This window comes from Otolemur garnettii, unplaced genomic scaffold (genome assembly GCF_000181295.1).
Source record: "Otolemur garnettii isolate 467f Iridium unplaced genomic scaffold, OtoGar3 scaffold00076, whole genome shotgun sequence".
NCBI lineage: Eukaryota > Metazoa > Chordata > Mammalia > Primates > Galagidae > Otolemur > Otolemur garnettii.
Genome location: NW_003852471.1, coordinates 4,395,014 through 4,419,991, shown reverse-complemented (window position 1 = coordinate 4,419,991; position 24,978 = coordinate 4,395,014). Strand labels below are relative to the sequence as shown.

Here is a 24,978-nt window from a genome sequence, read left to right as displayed (position 1 = left end):
TTTTTTTTTTTTTTTTTGAGATAGACCCTCAAGCTGTCCCCCTGGGTAGAGTGCCATGGCAATATAACTCACCTCAAACTCCTGGGCTTAAGCGATTTTCTTGCCTTAGCCTCCCAAGTAGCTGGAACCACAGGCACCCACCACAATGCCTGGCTATTTTTTGGTTGCAGTTGTCATCATTGTTTGGCAGGCCCAGGCTAGATTCGAACCCACCAGCTCTGGTATATGTGGCTGGCACTGAGCCAAAGCTTACTTTTAAAGAAAGGCTCCCATTAATTATTTCTCATTTACCTAATTCCTATGTTTCCCAAATAGGTAAACACTGTTATTAGTTTCATATACAGGGTGTCCATAAAGTTTGTGTCCAATTTAAAATAGTGTATAATTTAAAATCGCACACAAACTTTTTTTTTTTTTGAGACAGAGCTTCAAGCTGTCACAATGGGTAGAGTGCTGTGGTATCACAGCTCATAGCAACCTCCAACTCCTGGGCTCAAGTGATTCTCCCACTTCAGCCTCCCAAGTAGCTAGGACCATAGGTGCCCACCACAATGCCTGGCTATTTTTTGGTTGTAGTTGTCATTGTTGTTTGGTGGGCCCGGGCTGGATTTGAACCCGCCAGCTTTGGTGTATGTGGCTGGCGCTTTAGCCCCTTGAGCTACAGGCACCAAGCCCACACTCAAACTTTATGGACACCCTATACCCCCGCCCCACATATCTCCAAAGATGTTAAAATTTATATACAGTACAAGTAAATGTGAATACACATGTCGTGGCATGATTTCTTATTTACACCAATTGTATCATGACACATATGCCATATTATGTGTCTTGCTTTCCTTATTTGACAATATAGTTTGTTGATCTCTCTAGATCAGGAGCCAAGAAACATGCTTTTTTTTGAGACACAGTCTGTCTTGCTCTGTTGCCCTTGATAGAGTGCTGTGGCATCACAGCTCACAGCAACCTCAAACTCTTGGGCTTGAGCGATTCTCTTGCCTCAGCCTCCCAAGTAACTGAGAACCCACCACAACGCCTGGCTATTTTTTTGTTGTTGCAATTGTCATTGTTGTTGTAGCTAGCCCAGGCCAGTTCGAACCCACCAGACTAGGTGTATGTGGCTGGCACCCTACCCACTGAGCTACGGACACCGCCAAAACTTGCTTTTTCTTTTTTAATGGTTACATGGAACTACTGTTTGATTATCGAATTAGTTTATATAACTACTTTAACGCCTTATTTAACTAGTTATTTATTATAATTTTTTAGGTTTCTTGCAATATTTTGTTATTACCCTGCTTTGATGAATAACTGCACATCTGTTATTTTACTTATCAAGAGTCCGGTCTGTATGTTAATTTCTAGAAATAGAATTGCAGGATGAAAGTGGCACGCATTTGTATTTCAAACAAATATTGACAAGCTACACTCTATAGCAGCTATACCAATTGACAGTCCCCTAGCAATGTATGAGATTGCCTCACCAACTCAATTTGCTATCACACTTTTGAGTTTTTTCAATCTGATACATGAAAATAGATACTTTCTAGTTTTATTTTTCATTGATCTTATAAATTTGATCAGCATTTAGTTTGGACAGTATTTTATTTACAAAAAAAAAAAAGGTCAAAGCTAAACTCCAAAATGTCACAATTTCCTTGAGAATCTATTATTCATATATTAAGGAATTTCACAAGGATTTATATTGTCAGCATTAAAAGCTTGTAATGTAATAAATCCCACAAATTTATTTTTGCTGCTACTTACTCTGATATGATTTCAATGTGCCTCCATCTAGCTAGAAATAACTTCAGGTTCTGAAGTGTCCGGGAACCTACAGCCCTGGGGGCCATCCCATAGCAACTATTCCACATCAAGAGGACAATCCGGGATATGAGAAAAGAATATCAGTTTTCTGACGAATGCAAGAGTGTCTTTTGATAGACCTTACAATATTAATTTCCTGCTTTTTTAATTCATAAAATCCAAACTGCATATACCATGTTGACATATTTCAGGTCACATGTATAAAGAATTCATTTGAATACAACTTCCATATCCTAAAAGTTTAAAAATTGATTTGCTCATTCCTTATATTATACCCACTACAAAAAAACACTTGAAGCATTAGAATCTTAAAATTATAAGCTACCTGATTTAACTTCCCACCAAACCGGGAAATCCTTTCATAATATATCTGAAAGATGACCCAGACACAGTTCACTTCTTTATAAGGCAGCCCAATACTGTTAAATAATAGCTTAATTAAGGCAAAGTTATACCATTATATTGCAATCGTCAAAAGAATACAGTACAGTAACATGCTTTACTCATTTGGACCAAGGAGCAAGAGGCTATACCTTATAGCCTAGGTGTGGAGGAGGCTATATAATCTGCATTTGTGTAAGTACAATCCATGATATGCACACAATAATGGGATTGTCTAAAGATTCATTTCTCAAAATGTATTTCCATTATTAAGAAACACATACTGTACACCCATAGATGATAGAAAGGCATTTGGCAAAATCCAAAAGCACTTCTAATAAAACATCTAAATAACATAGCAATAGAAAAAAAAGAATATTTACCAAAAACCAAATATCAGATATAATTTCAAGTGGCAAAATACCAAATAATTTCTATTAAAATCAGGAACTAGATATGGATGCTCACTGTCACCGTTATTATTTAACATAGTCTCAGAAGTTCAAATGAATTTAACAAGAAGAGAAGAAAATTTTAAAATATTTAAACACTGGAAAGAAGAGAAGACTCTTTTGGGGGCTGTGCTCACTGGTGGTATAATTGTATAATTAGAAAATCCATGAGGCACCAATAAAAAGCATTTGCTGTAAAATAAGTATGAGAACTTTGCAAAGTGGATGGCTATAAAACAAATATTACAAAATTCAATAGCTTTTGTCTACTCTGTCAACAAATACAAAGAAATTAAAATTGAAAAAATAGTCTATTTGTGGTAGAGGCAAATGATTAATGACAAAGAAAAGATTTAATGAAACTACAGAATTTTACTAAAAAAAAACATTGAAAATGTAATGACAAAACCATATTCTTGAATAAGAAGACTCACAATATTAAAAAGACTTAATATTACCAAAAATGTCAATTCTCCTAAAATCAGTATATAGACATAATGCAGTTCCAATTAGAATCCTGTTGGGATTAGAACTGAATGAAAGTATCTTAAAGTTTATGTAGAATAACTAACTGCCTGTGAAAGTTATAAAGATTAGAGAGAGAGAAACCTTACTCGGTACATCTCAGAGCCTTGGGGTTAATGGTAAATAAAATTATCTTAAAGCTGAAATGAAAGAATAACTGCTTGCAAATATATATTCAAAAAATAAGAATATCGTTGTTTGTACAGTGCCATTAAAAAAAGAAAAAACAGAGGAACAGAAGAGAGTAATACAGAGAATTAATAGTTGCTAGTCCAGATGGTTCCTAATTCCTGACTTAGCAATGGTTTGATTTTTCTTCTGACTTCATGATAGGTTTATCAGGACATAACACCACAGTTAAGTTGAGGAGCTCCTTACAATTTATCTTTTTTACAAAAGATAAGCTCCTTTACAATTTATCTTTTTTACAATAAGATAAGATTACTGTTTCTTTTTTTTCTTGTTAAATTTCAGGTTAATGTGAGGGTACAAACCACTAGGTTATAATGTTTGCATTTGTTAGGTAGAGTCCTCTTGTAGTTGTGTCCTGCACCCAAGAGGTGTGCCATATACCCTTACATTGTGCCCATTAAGGGGGGGACCCATTCCCCTTCCTCCCTTGCTCTCTCCTCCCTCATTTCCCCACACCTCAACTTGAATTGAATTCAGTTTTTCTCTTCTGTGGGTGGGTATTAGTTCCTCTACTGTCTTAATGTGAGTATTGGTTCATTGGATACTTGCTTTTCCATCCTTGTGATACTTTACTAAGAATGTGTTTCAACTCCATCCAGGTTAATACATTTATGGCTGAAGAGTGTGTTTTGTGGTGTACATATACCACAGTTTGTTAATCCATTCCTGGGTTGATGGGCATTTAGGTTGTTTCCACATCTTACTGATTGTAAATTGAGCTGCAATAAACAATTTAGCATTGGTGGGACGGCAGACTAATGTAGCCTCTTTGTAACGAAGTATAGAGAATCCTCAAAGAACTCAAATTAGACTTCCCATTTGATCCTGCAATCTCACTGATACAGGGCGGGTGGTGCACCAGCCAGCTCAGCCAAGTTGAGGGGAGGACCTGCTGTCTCTGCCCTGGCAGTGTTGGTGCGGTGGCAGCCGGCAGAGCAACCAGCACTGGGTTGGCAGTGGGGGTGGGGGGGTGGGGAGGGAGGCGGCAGCAGGAGGCTCCAATAACCAGAGGGACCAAACAAACTGCTGGGGAGACACCAGCGTCTTAGTGTCTCCCTCCCCTTGTTCTAGCCCTGAAGGAGGACCCCTCTCCCCAATTTCCTAGGCCTGGTCAATTTCATGTAAGTTTCCGAGGCCTGCCAAATTTCAGGAATGGCCTGTATCCATTCATTCACATATTCATTTACCTTGCCCCAGCTTTAGGGTAATGTATCCATTCATTAATGCGTTCATTCACCTGGACCCTAGTGGAAGGGACTGTATCCATTCATTATTGCACTCATTCATCTTACCCTAGCTGAAGGGACTATATCCATTCATTTGTTACTACCCAGTCCTGGCCTAACGTAACTACAAAGGACCCAAGTGACTATATATCCCCCTAGACAAAAAACCCAGGAAGAGACAGAAACCCTTCTTTTCACTTGAATTTTTCTCTCTGCCAGGAGCTCTGGTGTTTTTCTCTATTCTTTTCTGTAAAATAAATCCTGTCTTACCACTGATCCGTGGTCCGTGGATTCATTCTTGGAATCCTAGAGACCAAAGCCTACTAAAGAAGAAATTCCGGTGTCATCGTTACTAGGCATCTACCCAGAGCTTAAGGTTTCTACTGAATGGATATTGCTTTTACATCACTATAAGGTCAGCAAATTATAAGTTGAACTCGGGTCCCCCTCTAAAGTTTGTGCAGCAGCGGGGCCCCCTGCCTGCCATGACACAGCTGGGGACACATCAGCATCAGGAAGCCAGGTGGCCTGAATGGGATGCAGCCTGGTGCCTACAGTGCGAGCTGTGATGGCTTATGGCGAGGTCAGTGGCCTCAGTGACCACTATGGCTTCACTGCTGACCAGGTGGGGAGAGTTAACTCCTGTCTCTCCAGGATGGATGACCACAGATACAGAGAAGGCAAATTTGCAGTGCAGGAGAGCCACACCACCGGCCACTGCGTCCACTGAACAAAGCCACCGAGAATGACATTTACAACTTCTCTCCACTCAACCCTCTGAGAGTGCAGATAGCAACTGGCTCAGATGGAAGAGAAACCTATGAAGCTGATGTGGAGTTTGCCACTGAATAAGGGCTGTGGCTATGCGGAAAGTCAGGGCCACCCGGCAGTGCGCAAACCTAGAGGTCAATCCACAGCAGGGGCTGGCACCGGACATGCGCGGCGGGGGTAGCTCAGGCCCAGAGGGGCAGCGGGGCACAACAGCCTGGCTGGATGCCACTAGTTTTGGAGGAAGTTTTAATTTTTTCAATCAAATTTTCACAGGCAGCCAATAAGCAGTGAAGAGCAGTTTTACCTCTAGAAGAAGCCACGGGGACCCATTTTGCACCATGAGTCTGCGAAAGCTGGATTTAAAAAATTACCTCTTTAGTGTTTTCTCATGCGAACTTTTCTTATAGAAAGTGATACTGAGTAAACTAAAACTACATTGAGCTTTTCTCAATTAATAATTTTGGGAGGATACTTCCGAGTGAAGTAATTTAAGTATATGAAATATGGACCTTTTGTCCCCACATCACAGTGAACACACTGAAGAGAAGTGGGTTTTTTTTTTTTTTTGAAAAATCAAAGGTGCTAGCTCCCCCGTTCAAAAAGAAATATTTCTCATGTTCTTCATTCTAATTTTCTTCACTTAAAGTCTTCTAGGTGAAGTTTAAGCTTTTTAAGAGTTAGTTTTAAGAACTGAGACAATACTAATCCTGTAGGAACTGGTGAGGCCTTCACTTGAAATTTTCTTTATATTGTGGTTCTTCTTTTGAGTATATTTTGATAAGTAAAACTTGTTAAGTTTTTTGTTAACTAGTTCTTTTTTCTTAAAATAAAGATATTTTTCACACAGAAGAAATTGTAAGTTGAACTATGGTAAGTTGGGGTCTCTGCTGTGTGGCTAGCATAAGATGCATTTTTTGACTTAGTTTCAAATTCGGATTTTATCGAGATATAACTCCACTGTAAGTCAAGGAACATCTGTATATATAAAATTTTAACATATGACAAGCAATAATTCTATTTAGTGGGAAAAGGATGGATTATTTACTATATAGTACTGATATAACTGGAGGTCCATTTGGAAAAGAATAAATCTAAACCCCTACATCTCATACTATAGTAAAAATTAATTCTCATTCTTCTTAGCAAAATATCACAAGAATGGAGAAGCAAGTATCCAATGTTCTCAATTCTAATATGAAGCCAGTAGATGACCTAATACACGCTCACATAGGAGAAAAACTCAACTCAAGGTGGGGGGCAGGGAACAAGGGAGTGGGGAGGGGGAATGGGTGTGCTCTCACTTAATGGGCACAATGGTGGGGTGTATGTTCTTGGCAGAGGGACAACTACAAGAGGGACTCTACCTAACAAATGCAAACATTGTAGCATAGTTGTTTGTACCCTCATGTTAACTTGAAACAATAAAAATAAATAAATAAAATGGTTAATTTTATATGAAAGAAATAAATTCTATATGTATTAATGACTTAAATGAAACAAAACAGGACTGTATGTAGTACTTAGAAATGGGATTGCTTTAAGCAAGACTAGCCATAAGCAATGAAAGATATTTTAATCATAGCAAAATAGAGAACTTTGATACTGTGAAATTTACCATTAAAAAGATAACAGGCAAATCATAATTAGAGAGAATTGACTATAGAATGTAATTAACATTTATACTACACAAAATGCTCCTAAAACTTATCAGGGAATAAACAAAATGTGTGTGCAAAATACACAATGGGATACTATTCAGTCAAAAAAAGAATGAAATCCTATTATTCGCAGCAATGTGGATGGAACTGCCTATAATGGAGGCCATTACGTTAAATGAAATAAACCGGAAACAGAAAGTTAGACACCTAGGACCTAAAGTTCCTTATGGTTAACCCAGGGATTAGGTTATTGGCAAAGATAGTTTCTAAATGACTGTTGGGCGTTCAGCTGCTGATGCTCAGAACACTTCCATTCACTGCTAACATTAATTTTCCTAAACCACTGTTTTTATATCATTTCCCGATTACCAATTTGTAATGATTCCTTACTGTTTTCAGGTAAAAGTGCAAACTCCTCTGAGATAGAGACACGTTTAAAAACTTTGCCCAGGGTGCCCCAAACACAATTTTTAATCTTCACATTTGGGGAAATGAAGGATTGCCTAAAAATTTGGATTTACCTTTAGAAGAAAAACACAGATATACCCAAGTAAATTCCACTGTTTTTCTGAAATTTTACTTTGTAGTTGAAATGTGCTTCAGACCCATCACTCTAAATGGCAAATTGGAAGGAGTGATAGCAAAGACTGATGACAGACGCAGTTACCATCGTAGTTAGTAATAAATAATTAGGCGTATTTACAGATGCAAAATAAATCAAGATTTTCTTGCAATTATAAGAAAAACATTAGACATTTCCTTATATAGCTATAAAGCTAGCTGCTAAAACAGCAAAAAGAATTTTCTTTACCTAGTACTTCTTTTTGTAAATCATAGCATCTGGTCTGCAAGTTTACTTCCTGTTGTTTGGATGTCTGAATCTGCTGAGACCTCAGTATGGCTGCATCTGACAGTAACTTCAGATTTTTCACTTCCTCTTCAAGACATATCTTATTTTTCTGGAACACTGTCAAAGTTTTATTTAGCGTGTTTATTTCTGTAAAGAAAATTCAAAGTTCACGAATAGGTAACACTGAATCATAAAACATTTCTCCAAAATTTGATTAATTCCTTTTGGGAAATTAATAGTGGAAAGCTCAGATGACTTTTCTGAGATTATAATGACACCTAGCCGAAAAGTTAAATTTAAATTCAGTAGCCATTCTGTAAAAGAAATGAGAAAAGTATTGCTTAATGATGAATGGACTTGTTTCGTTATTTCTTAGCCTTTCAATTGTAGTCAGTGACAAAATAACCTGTGTTTTAAACACTCACATAAAAAACCTATCGTCTGCATAGTGACCAGGGTTTTACTGAAATTACATTGTTTTCTTGGCAACACATATCAAAAAAGTAAATTTAAATGTCCTAGTCTGAACAGGGTGGGTAGCATCACCTCTAAAAGAGCGACTAGGATACATTCTATACAAACTATGAAGAAAAGTGGTCGGAGTAGGGAGGACTAGAAGGATGCAAGGTCTAAAACTCAGACATTTCTGGGCGGAAAGCATTAGTTCATATATCTCGTCAGTCTAACAGTACTCTGTGCCCCCAAAATAAGACCAGACTTTGTCACAGCAGTTATTTGTCATTATTCTATTTATATCAAGTTTAATAAAAATCTGTCTTCACAGCTCTACACAGGTTTAATCTAATTTTGTGAGAAATGTATAGAGCACGTTTTTTATCCTTCAGAATGATAATTATCAATGTCCCCTTTATCAGTCTTTTCTGCACAACTGCTTTAAGCTATCATAAAATTACAAGAACACACACACATCAATGATAAAATACAGTCTGTACAACCACAATTAATTGAATTGATGAGGACGTGATCTACATGACAATCGGGATGGTTTGCTGTTCCAGAGGGTTCACTTGACATCCTGTCTTTGGTTCGCCCATCCCGACTGGGCTGTGTGACAGGTTGAGTGTGTGACTGGGTATCAGGACAAGTGGGCTTGGGTTATTGCTCCTGGAGCCACCAGAGCAAAAATAGCAGCCCTGTGGGTCAGTGAAGACCAGAAGTAAAGAGCAATAGGACAGACATGGCAGCAGAGGCAATAAGGACAGCAAATGGTTACGGAAGCAAAGCAATGAGCTAGAATGGGACACAAAAAAGAGCAGGACTTTTCTTTTTTTTTTTTTTCAGACAGAGTCTTGCTCTGTCACCCTAGATAGAGAGTACAATCATATTGTCATAGCTCACAGCAACCTCAAACTCCTGGGCTCAAGTGATCCTCCTGCGTCAACCTCCCATGTAGCTAGGACTACAGGTGTGTGCCACAATGCAAGGCTAATTTTTTACTTTTAGCAAAGACAGAATCTGGATCTTGCTCAGATTGGTCTTAAACTCCTGACCTCAATCTATCAATCCATCTAGGCCTCTCAGAGTGCTAGTATTAGAGGTGTTAGTCACTGCCTCTGGTCCCTGAGAGCTTGACTTAAGAGATTGTGATGGACAGGATCAGGAATGAGGTCTAAGGAGAGAAAGCAAAGTGTCTTTTCATGGGTAGAAAGTACAGCTGGGAGAAAAAGTGGCATTTATGACAGGCATGAGCATGATGTGAGCACAGGGATCTGGCACCTTCTACCTTTTTAGCTCCTGCTCAAAATGGAAAACCTGGAGAAATTAATTGGCAGGGAGCAAATAAATGGGCATCTATAGTAATTCAGTGATTTGGTGGGAGTTTTTCTCCCTAAAAATATCTGTGTGCTAAAGTTTTAAAAAGAATGCAGTTAAAGAAAATAAGATTATAGTTTCCCTTCTGATCTAAGAAATCTTTCTGGGCATTTCTGTGTAGCCATAAAGGTGACTTCATAGGACTGGAGAAACCATACCCCACTGTGCCCATATCTGTCTGTGTTTAAGTCAGAATGACACCGCAGAGCAGCACACACATGCTGTCACCTATTCATTGTCTGCCAAAATGACACCGCTTAGGATAGTAAGCTGACTCTTTTAATGTACACTACACTCTAAAATAACTATTCATGTCAATGTGACTTTCTATCTGACATTAAAAGAATAAGAATCTGTAATACAAATTTATTTGTAAAGTATATTCTAACACATGGGAAGGTGCAATAAGATTTCAAAACTAGTAGGAGGTGCAACATTGCTAACACGGAGGAAGGAAAAAGCAAACTCAATACAAGTGAATTCACTCACTTAACGCTGCTGTACCTATGGCACTACTGGTGTCAAAGATTCTGCCTTCGCCTTTATACAATTTCATACTTGTCGATCACAGTGCCCCAATTTAGGGTTCAGAAATGATGACCCAAAGCAGGTCAACCTATACTGGCCATTGTAACCACCCGGGCTTTCCCTGCCTCACACCACTCCGTAAGGAAGGTCCTGCTATCCTCATACTTTCAGCCAACGACGGCTCAAGGGCTACCTCTGCCTAGAAATCTTTTCTGACCTGCTGTGGATGGGACCTTGATTTTCCTGGAAAGCACAACAATTTGCACCATTTGTACTGCACTGATGAGCTGCGTACATGTGATCTACTATTGGATGGTAAATTATTTTAGGCTGGACCCAGGATCTTACTTGTTTTTGTTCCCCCTATCATTTCTACAATAATGCCCTAGAGTTGAGAGAAGCTCAACAAATACCTACTAAAGGAATAAAGGCATTGTTGAGTAAAGCTTCTAAATTAGTGTCTCACACACCACTAGTTGAAGACCCTATATGGGATTATCTCAACCTTCATTTCTGTGGCAGACATTTAGGGCCCCATATTTTTTGCTGTCAGAGTAGGTTAGGGAGTTAGAAGAAGAAAAAAAAATTAATAGGATAAGAAAATAGGCCTATTTTATCCCTAACCTCATCAATTTTGTAAAAAATGTGGACTACTAAGTCTAATTCTAGATTTGAATTTTAAAAGATTACGAGCCATTTGGTCAATAATTGTTTGGGCATGAAAACAAATTTGATTTTTCACCTGATCAATATTCCACCTTGGTTAAAAAAAATTATTAAAATAAATATGCTCTGGTTTAAGACAATCTAACCCATGAACCTTTAAATTTAAAAATATTGATTACATACGACAATACGCACTCACTAGCAGACCAGGAAGTACTTCTCTGGGATCTGCTATTCAGCGTCCGCATGCATTATCAGCAAGACAATACTAAGTGATGCCTTTTCCTAAGAGTATTGTTTCTGTTTTGGACTGTAATTTTAAAACCTAACTTAATTTTAATGTGCAACTCTTTTGAAGTAGCTGAATAATACTGTGTATGTGTATGGGGTTTACTTTCTTTACTGGTTTGCTAGGACTGCTGTGAGAAGGTACCACAGACTGGGTGGCTGATGTGGCAGAAATGTATTTTCTCACAGTTCGGAAGGCTCCAAGTTTGAAATCAGGTGTCAGCAAGATTGGCTCCTTCTGCTGTAGAGGCAGTAAAGAAAGCATCTGTTCTGTCTTTGGCTTATCCATGGATGCCTTCTTCCTGTGCCTTCACATGTGTCTGTCGGTGTCTAAGCACAGAGTTCCTCTGTTTGTGTAAAATTTGCTTCTCTGGCTATTGCTTTTCTGGAATATGCCCTCATGTCTCATAGGCTAAGTCTTCCTTGATCTCTGCCATCTGGTCTTCAGAACAAACAGATATTAGTTTTCTATCACATTTCCAGCTTCCCTCTCTGCCTGAAGCAAGCTGTACCTTGCCCTCAGTCCAAGGGCCTTAAAAAATTAAAAAGGAGTTTACCTACTGTCATGCCTTTTTTTTAGTATTTCTAAACAATTTTTAAATATGTTTCTTACAGCGGCTTTAGGGTCATAGGAAAATTAAGCAGAAAGTCCAGAAAGTTCCCTTATACCCCCAACCCCGTATGCATGACCTCCCTGCTATTGTACTAACACCCTGCACTAGAGTGGTACATTTGTTACAACTGATGAATCAGCACTAACATTTTGTGAACACCCCAAATTCACAGCTTCCACTAGAGCTCACTGACGGTGGTGTGCGTTTGATGGATTTTGACAAATGTGTAATGACATGTCTCCAGCACTGTAGTGTCACACATTGCAGTTTCACTGCCCTACAAATCCTCTGTGCTCCAGGTAATCAGCCTTTCTGACCCAGAATTCCTGGTAACCACTGACCATTAGTTACTGTTTTGCTGTTCAGTCTTTTCCAGAATGTTGGATAGTTGAAATAATATAGTATGTTGCCTTTCAGACTGGCACCCCATTCTGTGCTTGGTTTGGGTCATTCTTAATGTTTTTAAGTAGCTATTTTGTCCAGAAGACTGATCTAATATGAGCTACTCAGCCATTAGACAAGAAAAGTCTTAAGAATACAAACTGATATATTTAATAGTAATAACCAGAATTGTCCACAGTTCAAGATAGAAGTATCATAGGTTATCTTAGAACAGCTTATTATTATGGAATTTCAGGGTTGGAATAGATCTTCATAGTTAACTATGCTACCAAATGATAACAGGTTTAAAAAGTTAATCCTAATTCCCATCACACAAAATGGAATATCATTATTTCATTACTTACAATGCACCAGTTACCGAAAAATATGTTCTAAATAAGGGTAACAAACCTGTCAAGGCTGTTTCGCTTATAGATTTAATTTGTAGAAAAACTTCTGCTTTCAGTGAAGTCCAGTTTTGAAAATTATCATAAACTTCATTTTTAATACTGGTTAGTTCTCTTTTAGTAAAAGTAAGTAATGAAAGTGTCTTATTCCAGAAATGTTTGCACTCCAACAATCTTCGACTGTAAAGTAATAGAAAAAGAGAATTTTTAAAAACAGTGTGCATAAGAAAAATATTTCTCCAAAAAGTGGTTTTAGAGTGACCATCATATAATCTGCTGTCTCATTGGAGACAATTTTGAAAGCAAAAGAAGTAAAAGCAAAATCAAGCTGAATACACAGGGATGGGGATATTTAACAGAAGGAAAAGATTGGAGGCAGATTATTAATTAATAGATGCCTTTGTAGGAGCAAAAGACAAGAAATGTAAAATTCAAGCTTATTAGCCAAGAAGAGATCCATGTTCTTGTGGGACCTGAATGTAAATGATTTCTCAAAACACACACACACTCTCTCTCGCTCTCTCTCTCACATTGAGCCTCTGCAGGCTCAACAGAGAAGAAAGAGAACTCCTCAACAGGCCAATATCAATCTCCAAAACTGAAGCAGCAATAAAAAATTTTCCAATATGGGCATCGCCTGTGGCTCAGCGTGTAGGGTGCTGGCCCCATATACCGAGGGTGGAGAATTCAAACCCAGCCCCAGCCAAACTGCAACAAAAAAATAGCTGGGCCTTGTGGCCAATGCCTGTAGTCCCAGCTACTCAGGAGGCGAGGCAGGAGAATCGCCTAAGCCTAAGGAGTTGGAGGCTGCTCTGAGCTGTGGTGCCACCACACTCTACCGAGGGTTAATAAGTGAAACACTGTCTCAAAAAAAAAAAATCTTCCAATATGCTATTCATATTACGGTGAGACAGCAGATAACAACTAGGAATGGCTCGGGTAGAATAAGGTATATGGTCATTCTAACTCATTTCCATTTTGCCATTTTAACTACAAAGAAAGATAGCTAATTATCTTCATACATATTTATTTTATGAATCTTTTTAAATTAATTCAATAGCAAATATTTAGTGAACAAAATTAGGTCAAAGCAATTTAGTCATAGAGCCTAAATGAGAATCTTAGATTCTTAGGCTGCATTGCTACTGCATATTACGGTTTCACAGGCAATATCAAATAATAAGTAGGAGCATTCAAAATGACTGATCCAGTGTTTTGATTCATCAAATCTCACATCTTAAAGGAATCACATGCTTTTTGTCACCTCAGTGATTTTTATTACTTCAGATAGTAAAATAATGATTGGTAATAATTTCCTTAATAATCAAGATGCAGACATTAATTTGGGAGTTATCAGTGAAAAGGTGAGTGAAATCACAACAGTGTAATTATTTGACCAATATTTACATCCCTGAGTAAACTAACGTCTATAATACAGAGTTTATATCTTATCATCACAGTCTTGCTAGCATGTAGCACAATGCTGACCACACAGTACATGCTCAACGAACTGATGAATGAACGAATGAGAGAATAAAATATTAATAGATTCCTTCTCAGGTGGAGGAAGAGTAAGTGAGAAGTGCTGAGGATGATTCAATGAGCATGCAGAGCTGGGCGCTCAGAGGAGCGCTGATTTCAGAAACCAGACAAATAGTCCTAACAGGTCACTAAAGCAAGGGAACGAAAAGTGAGGATGGCACCCCTGCTGTAGAGCCAGGAAGACTCCAACAAGGCAGGGTGACAAGGGTCAAGAACTAAGTCAAGGTAAGGGGCTAAGGAGCCCAGAGTTTGGCAGCTGCAAAATCAAGCCACATACATAGGGATGGGGATATTTAACAGAAAGAAAAGATTGGATGCAGATTATTAATTAATAGATGCCTCTGTAGGAACAAAAGACAAGAAATGTAAAATTCAAGCTTATCAGATAAGAGGAGATCCAAGTTCTTGTGGGACCTGCATGTAAATGATTTCTCAAAACACACACACACTCTCTCTTGCTCTCTCTCTCTCACATTGAGCCTCTGCAGGCTCAACCAAGAAGAAAGAGAACTCCTCAACAGGCCAATATCAAGCTCCAAAATTGAAGGAGCAACAAAAAAAATCTTAAAACTAAAAAAAGTCCTGCACACCCAAAATTTATCAAACCTTCAAGGAAGACCTTGTACCTATACTGAAAAAATTATTCCTTAACACTGAGAGGAAAGGAATCCTCCCTAACTTGTTCTATGAAACCAGTATCATCATGATATCAAAGCCAGGAAAAGACACAACTAAAAAAGAAAACTACAGATCAATATCCCTTTTGAATATAGATGACAGTAGATATAAAAATTCTCAATAAAATCTTAGCGAACCAGATTCATCTGCATATCGAAAAAATAATTCATCAGGACCAAGTAGGCTTCATCCCAGAGATACAGGATAGTTCAACATATACAAATCTATAATTGTAATCCACAACATAAATAGATACAAAAAAGGACCATATGATCCTTTCATTAGGTACAGAAAAGACCCACCACATAAAGAGAAACAAAAACAAGGACCATAAGATCCTTTCATTAGATTAGCACCCTTGTATAAGAATGCTTAACAAATAGACATAGATGGGACTTACCTCAAAATTATAAAGCCTACATATGACAAACCTACAGCCAATATCATACTGAATGGGGAAAAACTGAAACCAGACAAGAACTGGAACCAGACAAGACGCTCCTTATCTTCCCTTCTATTCAACATAGTGCTAGAAATCCTAGCCAATCAGGCAAGAGAAGGAAATCGAGGGTATTCGAAATGGGGAAAGAAGAGGTCAAACTGTCGCTCTTTGCTGATGACATGATTTAATGTCTAGAAAATCTCAAAGATTAAACCAAGAGACTCCTGGAATTGATAAAGAAGTCCAATAAAGTCTCAGCCTACAAAATAAATGTGTACAAATCAGTAGCTTTCATATATACCACCAATAGTCAAGCTAAGAATCAAATAAAAGACATAATTCCTTTCTCAGTAGCACCAAAGAAAATAAAGTACCTAGGAATATATTTGACAAAGGAGGTGAAAGAGCTCTATAGAGAGAATTAAGAAACACTGAGGAAAGAAATTGCAGAGGATGTGAACAGATGGAAAAATATACCATCCTCATGGATCAGCAGAATCAACATTGTTACCATACTACCAAAAGTGATTTACAGATTCAGTGCAACCCCAATTTTTTTCAAATCTAGAAAAATTCATTCTGCACTTTTTATATAACCAGAAGAGACCCCCAAATAGCCAAGTCAACCTTATGTAATAAGAACAAAGCAGGAGCCATCACTTAACTACACTTCAAGCTATCCTACAAGCACTGTCCTGACATAGCACAGTACTGGCACAAAAACAAGGAGATAGACCTATGTATCAGAAAGGGAAACCCAGAGATGAAGTCATCCTCCACATTCTCATCTGATTCTTGACAAAACAGATAAAATCTATACTTGGAAAAAGAATCCCTGTTTAATAAATGGTGCTGGGAAAACTGGATAGCCATATGTCAAAGACTAAAACAGGATCAACATCTCTCACAACTCACAAAAGTTAATTCACAATGGATAACAGACCTAAACCTAAGGCAGGAAACTATAACAAATCCTAGAAGAAAATGTTGGGAAAACCTGTTGCACAGCCAAGGACTCAATAAAATAGCTAATTGACAACTCACAGAATGGGAGAAAATATCTGCATGCTATACTTCTGATAAAGGACTGAAACCAAAATCTACAAGGAACAACCAAACAACCCCATTAAAAAATGGGCAAAAGATATCAACAGAAACTTTTCAAATGAAGATATAACAGTGGCCAACACACACATGAGAAATGCTCAGTGTCTCTAATCATTAGGGAAATGCATATCAAAACCACAGGGAGATACATGTATCATTTACTCCACTGAGAATGGCTCATATTAAAGTCCCAAAACAACAGAGGCTGGCGTGGATGTGGAGAAAAAGGAACTCTTCTACACTGTCAGTGGGACTAGTGTAGAACTAGTGCAACCTCTATGAAAAATTCTATGGAGATACCGCAAAGAAATTAAAGGATACTACCATTTGATCCAGCAGTCCCATCCTGGGTATATACCCAAGAGGAAAGAAAAATGTCAACCTGCACTTGAATATTCATAGCAGCAGAATTCAGAATTGCAAAGACATGGCAGCAACCCAAGTACATTTATTAATACAACAATGGATTAATAAAATGTATATACATACTATGGAATACTACTCAGCCATATAAAATGGGGATCGAATATCTTTTGTGGCAACCTGGATGGAACTGGAAATTATTCTTCTATGTGAAACATCATAAGAATGGATAAATAAGCATATGTATTCAATACCAAATTGGATCTAACAGATCAACACTTAAATACACATATGGAAGTAAATCTCAGTGGAAATCAAGCTGGGGGGGGGGATGGGTAAATTCACAGCTACTAGGTACAGGGCACATTATCTGAGTGAAGGGCACACTTACTATTTTGACTCAGTCTGAACAAAAAATATGTAAATGAAATATGTATATCTCTTAATATTCAGAAACTAGAAATACAAAAATGATTCCTATAAAACTAGGTTAAAAGGTATATAATTATTTATAGAGGAGAAAAATCACTACAAATAAATTGGTTTTTATTTGTTTTATTTTGGTTTTGTTTTTTGAGACAGAGTCTCAAGGTTAGATTGCTGTGGTGTCAGCCCACTAAGCAGCAATCTCAAACTCCCGGGCTCAAGTGATCCTCCTGCATCAGCCTCCCCATAGCTGGGATTATAGGTTCTCACCACAATGCCTGGCTAAATATTTTATTTTTAGTGGAGACAGAGTCTTGCTCTTGCTCAAGCTGGTCTTCAACTCTTGAGCTCAAGAGATCCTCCTACCTCAGCCTCCCAGAGTGCTAGGATTACAGACATGAGCCACTGCACCTGGCCCAAATAAAATTTTTAAAGTTGATAAATTCCACTAATATGAAAATACAGAAAATGACTTTTTAATAAGTAACATCTCCGTAATATTTTTTGCCTACAAATTTTGGCTACTTGCTCTCTAATCGCCTCTTCATATACAAACCATTTTATATTACTTTATATGGAAAGACTATAAAGATACACAGTTTTTCATCTAGAATGGTCATTTAAAAAAATTAAATTATTAATAGTTTAGGAAGATCTTTTGGCTTCATAATTCTTTAATTTAGCATTGTTGAGTTTGGAAAATTCCTTATCAAATTGTTCTCATGTATGATTATAGGATTTTGGCATTTTAAGTTTTCTTGGAAAGTGACTAATCTTAAATTATCTTTAAAAAATGAAACCCATGAACCAGTTTATTTTAGACATCTTCCTTGAATTCATATATAGTAGAACTTCCATAGTTGACCTCCTCCCTACATTGACAACCTCCTTAAGGTGACCTAGTCTCACAGACCAGACAAACACGTATGTCTGCATGTATACATCAGTGCAGTAGGCCTAGTTCCCTATGTTGGTCACCTTCCCATGTTGATCAGTGTGTCATAGTCCCTTGGGTAGTCAACTGATAGAGGTTCTACTGAAATTTATCCTAAAGTGGTAAAGATGTCAGATTGGAGAAGTAGAATGATGAAATAGCCATAAATCATGCCGTTGCAGGCCTAGTTATCAGCATGGTTCACTCCTACTCAGCACAGACGCTTCACTCCAGCTCAGCGTCCATTAACCTTTTATGTCCTCTATGCTGAAAACAGTCTCCAGATAATGGCCCCTGGGCAAAGGGAAAGGGCCACACCTGAAACAAAGCAGTTTGTGGTGGGAAAGTGAACTTGGCACAGAAGTGGAAGTTTGGAGAAGAAAAATGGAGACATCTTAAGGTCAAGGCTGTAATTATTTCTCCCTTCCTTCTTTTAAAAACAGCATAACATAACAGTTAAAAACACAGACTGTGTCAGGCTGTCTGTGCTCACTGCTAGGTTCTGTTCTCACCAGCTCTGCAATCTCAAACAACGTCTTATCTCCCTATGTCTCAATTTCCTAACTTTTCAAATTGGGATGTGATTAATACCTGCCTTCTAGGATTGTTGAATTAATATATGGAAAGGATTTACAGTAGTGTCTGGCACGTTGTAAATGCAAATAAATGCTGGCTGTTATTTTATTATTTCCCTTAAGGATACCAAACCCCTAAAAGCCAGCTATGGGTTTAGAATATACAATGAGTTATAAATATTTTCTTGTATGATTGGTATTTTTAGACATTTGTTTCACAACCACTTACTATGTACAGGATATGGGTACATGTGATGTGTGCCTGGTGGGGAAAGTTGACTTGAGAGTATACCCTATGTTTGCCATTGGGAAAGAAAGACATTTAGAATGCTTCAATACAAAACAAGCAATAAAGTATACTAATTAATTTGGGTATATATAAATTTTTAAAAATCAATAGAATAAAAGCACTAAGATAACCAAATTAAACAATAGAAATTATTCTGGCATAAAGAAGCAAATTATAATTTTTTTTCAGATTACATCAAAAGAATTATTAATTATTAATAGATGAATTTTTAATAAAAATTATTGTATTATTTGATGACATAATGAGGAGTTAATTATTAAAACACATTGGAGAAAGATTTGTTTCTCACATTTGACAAAAACTACTATCATCATCAAATATAAAATAAAAATCATAATATAAAGTGCAACTTTAAAGTACACACTATTTTAAACTGCACACAAACTTTGTGAGCACCCTGTATAGTAGAAACTGTGAGCTGACCACCCAGGGGACTATTATAAATTGGTCAACATATGGAGGTAGTGAACATAAGGACCTAGGTCTATGGTTCTGATGTGTATATGTGGTGCATGTCTGGCCTATGAGAGAAAATTAGGTCAACCTAAGGAGGTGGTCAATGTAGGGAAGAGGTCAAGTATGGAGTTTCTACTGTAGTATCTAGAAATCATCCTTTACATTCATAATGAATTAATTTTAGGTAAAGGTACCAAGGCAATTCAATAGGGGAAAAAAAGTCTTTCCCTGTTTTTCTTTTTTTAAAAATAGTCTTTTCAGCAAACAGTGCCAGAACAATGAATAGCCACATGAAAAAAGATTCAGTTAGATCTTTATCTTGCATCATACACAGAAGTTAAGTCAAATATATCATACATCTAAAGGTAAAAGCTTTTAGAAGAAGCTAGAAGAGAAAATTTTTGTGATATTGGCTTAGGCAAAGTTCTTATATATATCACCAAAATCATAATCCCAGGGAGGAAAACAGATCAATTGTATTTAACTATAAAGAACAACTTTTGTCTTCAAAAGACACCACTAGTAAAATGAAAAGATAAGCCATAGACTTGGAGAAAATATTTGGAAATCATATTTAATATATGAGGAACTCTTGCAATCCCTTTAAAAGAAAACAAACCCATTAATTCGGTAAAAAATTTGAATAGATAGTTCACCCAACAAGATGTACAAATGGTTAATAAGCACATGAAAAGTTGGTGAACATCATAAGGCATTTGGAAAACACAAACACAGTGAGATACTACTTCACACCCACTACAGCAGTTAAAATCAAAGAGACAGACAACACTAAAGGGTTGATGAGAACAAGGAGAAACTATTACAGCATCCTCATTCCTGGTGGGAATGTAAAATGAAGCAGCCACTTTGGACAACAGTCTGGTGGTTTCTCAAAAGTTAAATATAGATTAATCATATGCCCCAGTAATTCTACACTTAGGTATCCACCCCCCCAAAAATGAAAACATATGCACACACAAAGCCTTGTGTATGCATGTTCATAGCAACGTTATTCATAAGGACCAACAAGCAGAAACAACCCAAATGTCCATCAACTGGTAAATAGTTTACAAAATGTCTTGTACCCATATACATACTCTTAGGCAAGACAAAGGAATAAAGTACTGATAAATGCCACAAAGTGGACAAACCTTAAAAACACATTAGTGAAAGAATCCCGATGAAAACACTATATACTGTATGATCCCATATATCTGAAATGTCCAGAAAAATGCAAATCTGTAGGAACAGAAAGGTTAGTAATTGCCTAGAATTAAGAGTGAGAACAGACTAACTGGAAATGACATGAGGGTCTTTTAGGTATGACTCAAATGTTCTAATATTGGATGTGGTAAAGGTCTCACCAATTCTGTAGGTTTATTAAAGTCATTAAATTTTCCATTTACTATGGGTGAATTTTGTGTGGTATATAAATTATACATCCCTGAAGCTGTTTTTTAAAAGATGAGGGGTAATAAAGACTGGTAAACAGAGTAAAGCCAGGGTATGAGTGGGAAAATGAGACAAATACTGACAGCCTTCATGAGGCTGATGAATTGAAGCAAGGGGAGCGAGCTCAGAGAGATTTGGGGAGCTAGCACTGAAAATTTCAAAGATGACAGGGTCTCAGGTGTGTCCAACCTGCAGCCCAAAGGACTCTGAGGACTTTTGTGAGGACTTTTTTGTCTTCTCCGTGGTGTTGGATATCACAAAAGTATGCACAGACCTTTCACTTGCTAGTCAGCTTTCATCAGTGTTTGTGTATTTACTGTGTGGCCCAAGACAACTCTTATTCTGATGTGTAGCAGAGGGAAAAAAAGGTTGGACACCCCTTTTTTACAAATAAGAAAAAGTACAGGACAATTACTTTATATTTCAAATAATTCATGAAAGATTCACAGTAGAAATTCTTTAAAATTAAACACTGCTAGAATATTTTAATGTGGCCTGATTTGAAATATTGGACTTACATATAACTTCATATGAAGTGAAGTATAACTATATATACCATGCTGGTTTTTAATATATACTTTATAGGCTTCCTAAAGTTCATTTCCTTTTTTTTTTTTGGTAGAGACAGAGTCTCACTTTATCACCCTGGATAGAGTGCTGTGGCATCACAGCTCACAGCAATCTCCAACTCCTGGGCTTAGGCAATTCTCCTGCTTCAGCCTCCCAAGTAGCTGGGACTACAGGCACCCACCACAACGCCCAGCTATTTTTTTGTTGCAGTTTGGCAGGGGCTGGGTTTGAACCCACCACCCTTAGTATATGGGGCCGGCGCCCTACCCACTGAGCCACAGGCACTGCCCAAGTTCATTTAAAAGATACTTTATTCTGAGGAGCAGAGGCATCGAGCCAGCTGAGGCATACCATACCTATTCTTGATCACTTTTTAGCAAGAGCAGGTTGGAAATGATGTCAGGGAAAATACAGAACATGAAGAACATTTTGCTGGAGGATAGGTGATTAAGCCCAATTTTAATTAAACAAATGGGGGAATAATTTTAAAGGAGCAATGTGACCCTAAAACACAGTTCATTTATCTATTGCAAGTTCTTTTTGGGCTCCATAAATAAAGATAATTACACCTGGGTAGAAAGCTCATGCTTTCTAATTTCCCTTTCTATACCAGAGAAATCACTACCTTTTACATTCTAATAGATTTTTTTAAAGAGACTGATACCTCAGGCTGCCTTCAAACTCCTAGGCTCAAGCAATCTGCCTCAGCTTCCTGACCAGCCAAGATGACAGGCACATGCCCTGTCTAACAGATATTTTTTAAATAACCAGTAAACTAGTTTAAAATCAGCTTTGAGTGAAGCAACAAAAGTACTGAATTCTGCAAACTTTGGTTTGATTTTATTTTTATGAATATAGCTTTTTCTGTGCAATGTATATACTAGTGAGAGTATAAATGAAACCAGTAATTATTCTATTTATCTATCACAAACTTTAATTTGTACTAAGTGTTCCAGTTGGATGTTTATTTCCAAAATTGCTTTTAGCATGTACTAATTTTTTATATAGATCAGATCCTGGACTCTTAATTTGTGATTTTAGCTAAAAATGAACAAAAATCACAGTTCTATTGAAAACATGTGAACAAAACAACCAGATAAAGCGTAACTCAAAATGACAAGAAAATTAGAACGTAGGATAAAAATAACATTTTGAAACTGGGTGTTGTGGCAGGTGCCTGTAGTCCCAGTTACTTGGAAGGATGAGACAAGAGAATCACTTGAGGCCAAGAGTTTAAGGTTGCTGTGAGCTATGATGCCACAGCACTCTACCAAGGGTGACAAAGTCAGACTTTGTCTCAGTATATATACACATACAAACATACATATATATAAGAAGATTTTGGTATATATTCTAAGTTTCTTCAAAAACTTAAAATACTAAAAATGATACATAAAAAATTTGACATATTACTGTGTTAGTCCCATAACATTCTGAAGCAGCAGTAATGATCTGCTCTACTTTCAGGCTAGCCTTTAAAATTTAGTCAATCCTACCACCTATGGTGGACAAAACAGATGAGATTTCCTTAGCAGATGTGGGTGGAAGCTGTTGTAGAAGCCAAGAATGAATATGGACGGTCCTGATTAAAATGGGAGAATTGGGGGTCACCTGGGCAGTATCGTCCTGCTAGTTCAATACCAGATTTCTAGGAAAAGGTCAAAGGGATTTCTGATGACAAAAATGACCATTGACCTTGTCAGCAGATTTCATTCATCCATTCATTCAGAGATTGAATGAGCATTCAGAGATTATTTCTTGAGAATCAGTTACAGCCAAGGCATTTATAATAGGTAGATGCCAGTATAATGCATAAAAAAATTAGTAGCCCAGACAATTTTTAAAATAGATTTCTTATAATAATTAGTAGGTTAAAAACAAAAACCTAACATTTAAAATACTCACTCAGCATAATATTTCAGTCATCTTGAACCTGTGGCATTTGTCATACTGATTTAACTTATTTCCTTTTTTTTTTTTTTTTTTTTGAGACAGTCTCACTCTATTGCCCAGGCTAGAATACTGTGGCATCATTCTAGCTCACAGTAACCCCAAACTCCTGGGTTCAAGAGATCCTCTAGCTTCGGCCTCCCAAGTAGCTGGGACTACAGGCACCTGCCACAGTGCCTGGCTCATTTTTTAATTTTTAGTAGAGATGGAGCTTTGGTCGTGGCTCAGGCTGGTCTAAACTCCTAAGCTGAAGTGATCCTCCGATCTTGGCCTCCCAGAGTGCTAAGATTACAGGTATGAGCCACCATACTCAGCAAAAAAGGAATCAATTTTTTCTTATAAACATTCTCAATATATTTGATTCCAATTTTTTTTCCTTTTTTTTGAGGCAGGCTCTAGCTCTGTCGCCTGGGCTAAAGTACAGTGGTGCCATCATGGCTCACTATAACCTCAAACTCCTGGACTCAAGTGATCCTCCTGCTTCAGTCTCTCTTCTGAGTACCAGGGACTACAGGCACGTGCCATCACTTCTGGCTTTAAATAAATTTTTTTGGTAGAGATAGGGTTTTGCTACTGCTCAGGCTGGTGGAACTCCTAGCCTCAAGTGTTCCTCCCAAATTGCTAGGATTATAGGTGTGAACCACCACCCATGGCCTGATTCTACTTTTAGAAGAGAAAGTGTATTTCCTACGGTCTTTATAACATTGCATTTTACCTTTCGGCATTACAAACCCTCTAAAGAGGATATAAAAGCAGAACTGACATTCTTCACATTGCAGATTTATAAATTTAAGGGGTCTATTACTATCATTTAGAGCATTTCTCTATTCTATTAGAGATCAAATACAGCAAAAACTACTGGTGAAGAGGAAAATAGATAAGTTGCTTTGCTTCCATTCGAAATGTCACTACAGAAGAAGAGCAAGAACAAAATGCCAGTAAACGAGGTGTTTGCTTGATCTAAATTTTATTGGTAAAACTATTCAGTTAAGACAATGGCTTAAGAAAAAAAATGTGATGCTGTTTCTGCTTTTCTGAATCCCACTGGATATAGAAACTATATTACTAAAATGAATTTGAATGTTTATATAGTATTAAATGTATCTTTTCAATTTTTATCATTTTCAATTCTTTGCAGATACTCTTACCTGAAGAGTTGTGATTGTTCACGTTTAATTTTTAACTCCTGCTGCAAATGACTCAATTCTTCTTGTACTCTCTGAAATTCAATTCGTTGACTTTTTAACTGCATGTTTGCATCCTGAATTCTGAAAACATAAACAAACAACATCCATTACAAGCTTAAATATTCTGTCATAATTACTATTTTAAAATTAAAATGTAAGTATACTTTAAGTCATTTGAAGAAAACGATGCCTTTTTATGTATATGGTATATGAATGTATAGAAAAATTATGGAGAGACACATACAATCATTATCTGTGGGGAAGACAGTGAAAATTATGGGCGGGGGAGAAAGTAAAGACCATTCAGGGCTTCCCCCTTGGATTCCCTGCATCTGCTGCTGGAGGTTCTGGTCACCCTCTTTTACTTATGATGTTTATCAATCTTTC

General features: G+C 37.3%; 1 protein-coding gene across 1 annotated transcript in view; it reads right to left on the bottom strand.

Moving 5' to 3' along the window:
- LEKR1 (leucine, glutamate and lysine rich 1) overlaps positions 1-24,978 on the bottom strand; it is a 153,190-nt gene that overhangs the window by 79,004 nt on the left and 49,208 nt on the right. The window contains exons 2-4 of the mRNA XM_012807808.1: positions 24,553-24,672; positions 12,604-12,779; positions 7,844-8,029 (exon numbers count right to left, since the gene is read on the bottom strand). Coding sequence (XP_012663262.1) covers positions 7,844-8,029; positions 12,604-12,779; positions 24,553-24,672 — 482 coding nt within the window. The remainder of the gene's footprint in view (positions 1-7,843; positions 8,030-12,603; positions 12,780-24,552; positions 24,673-24,978) is intronic.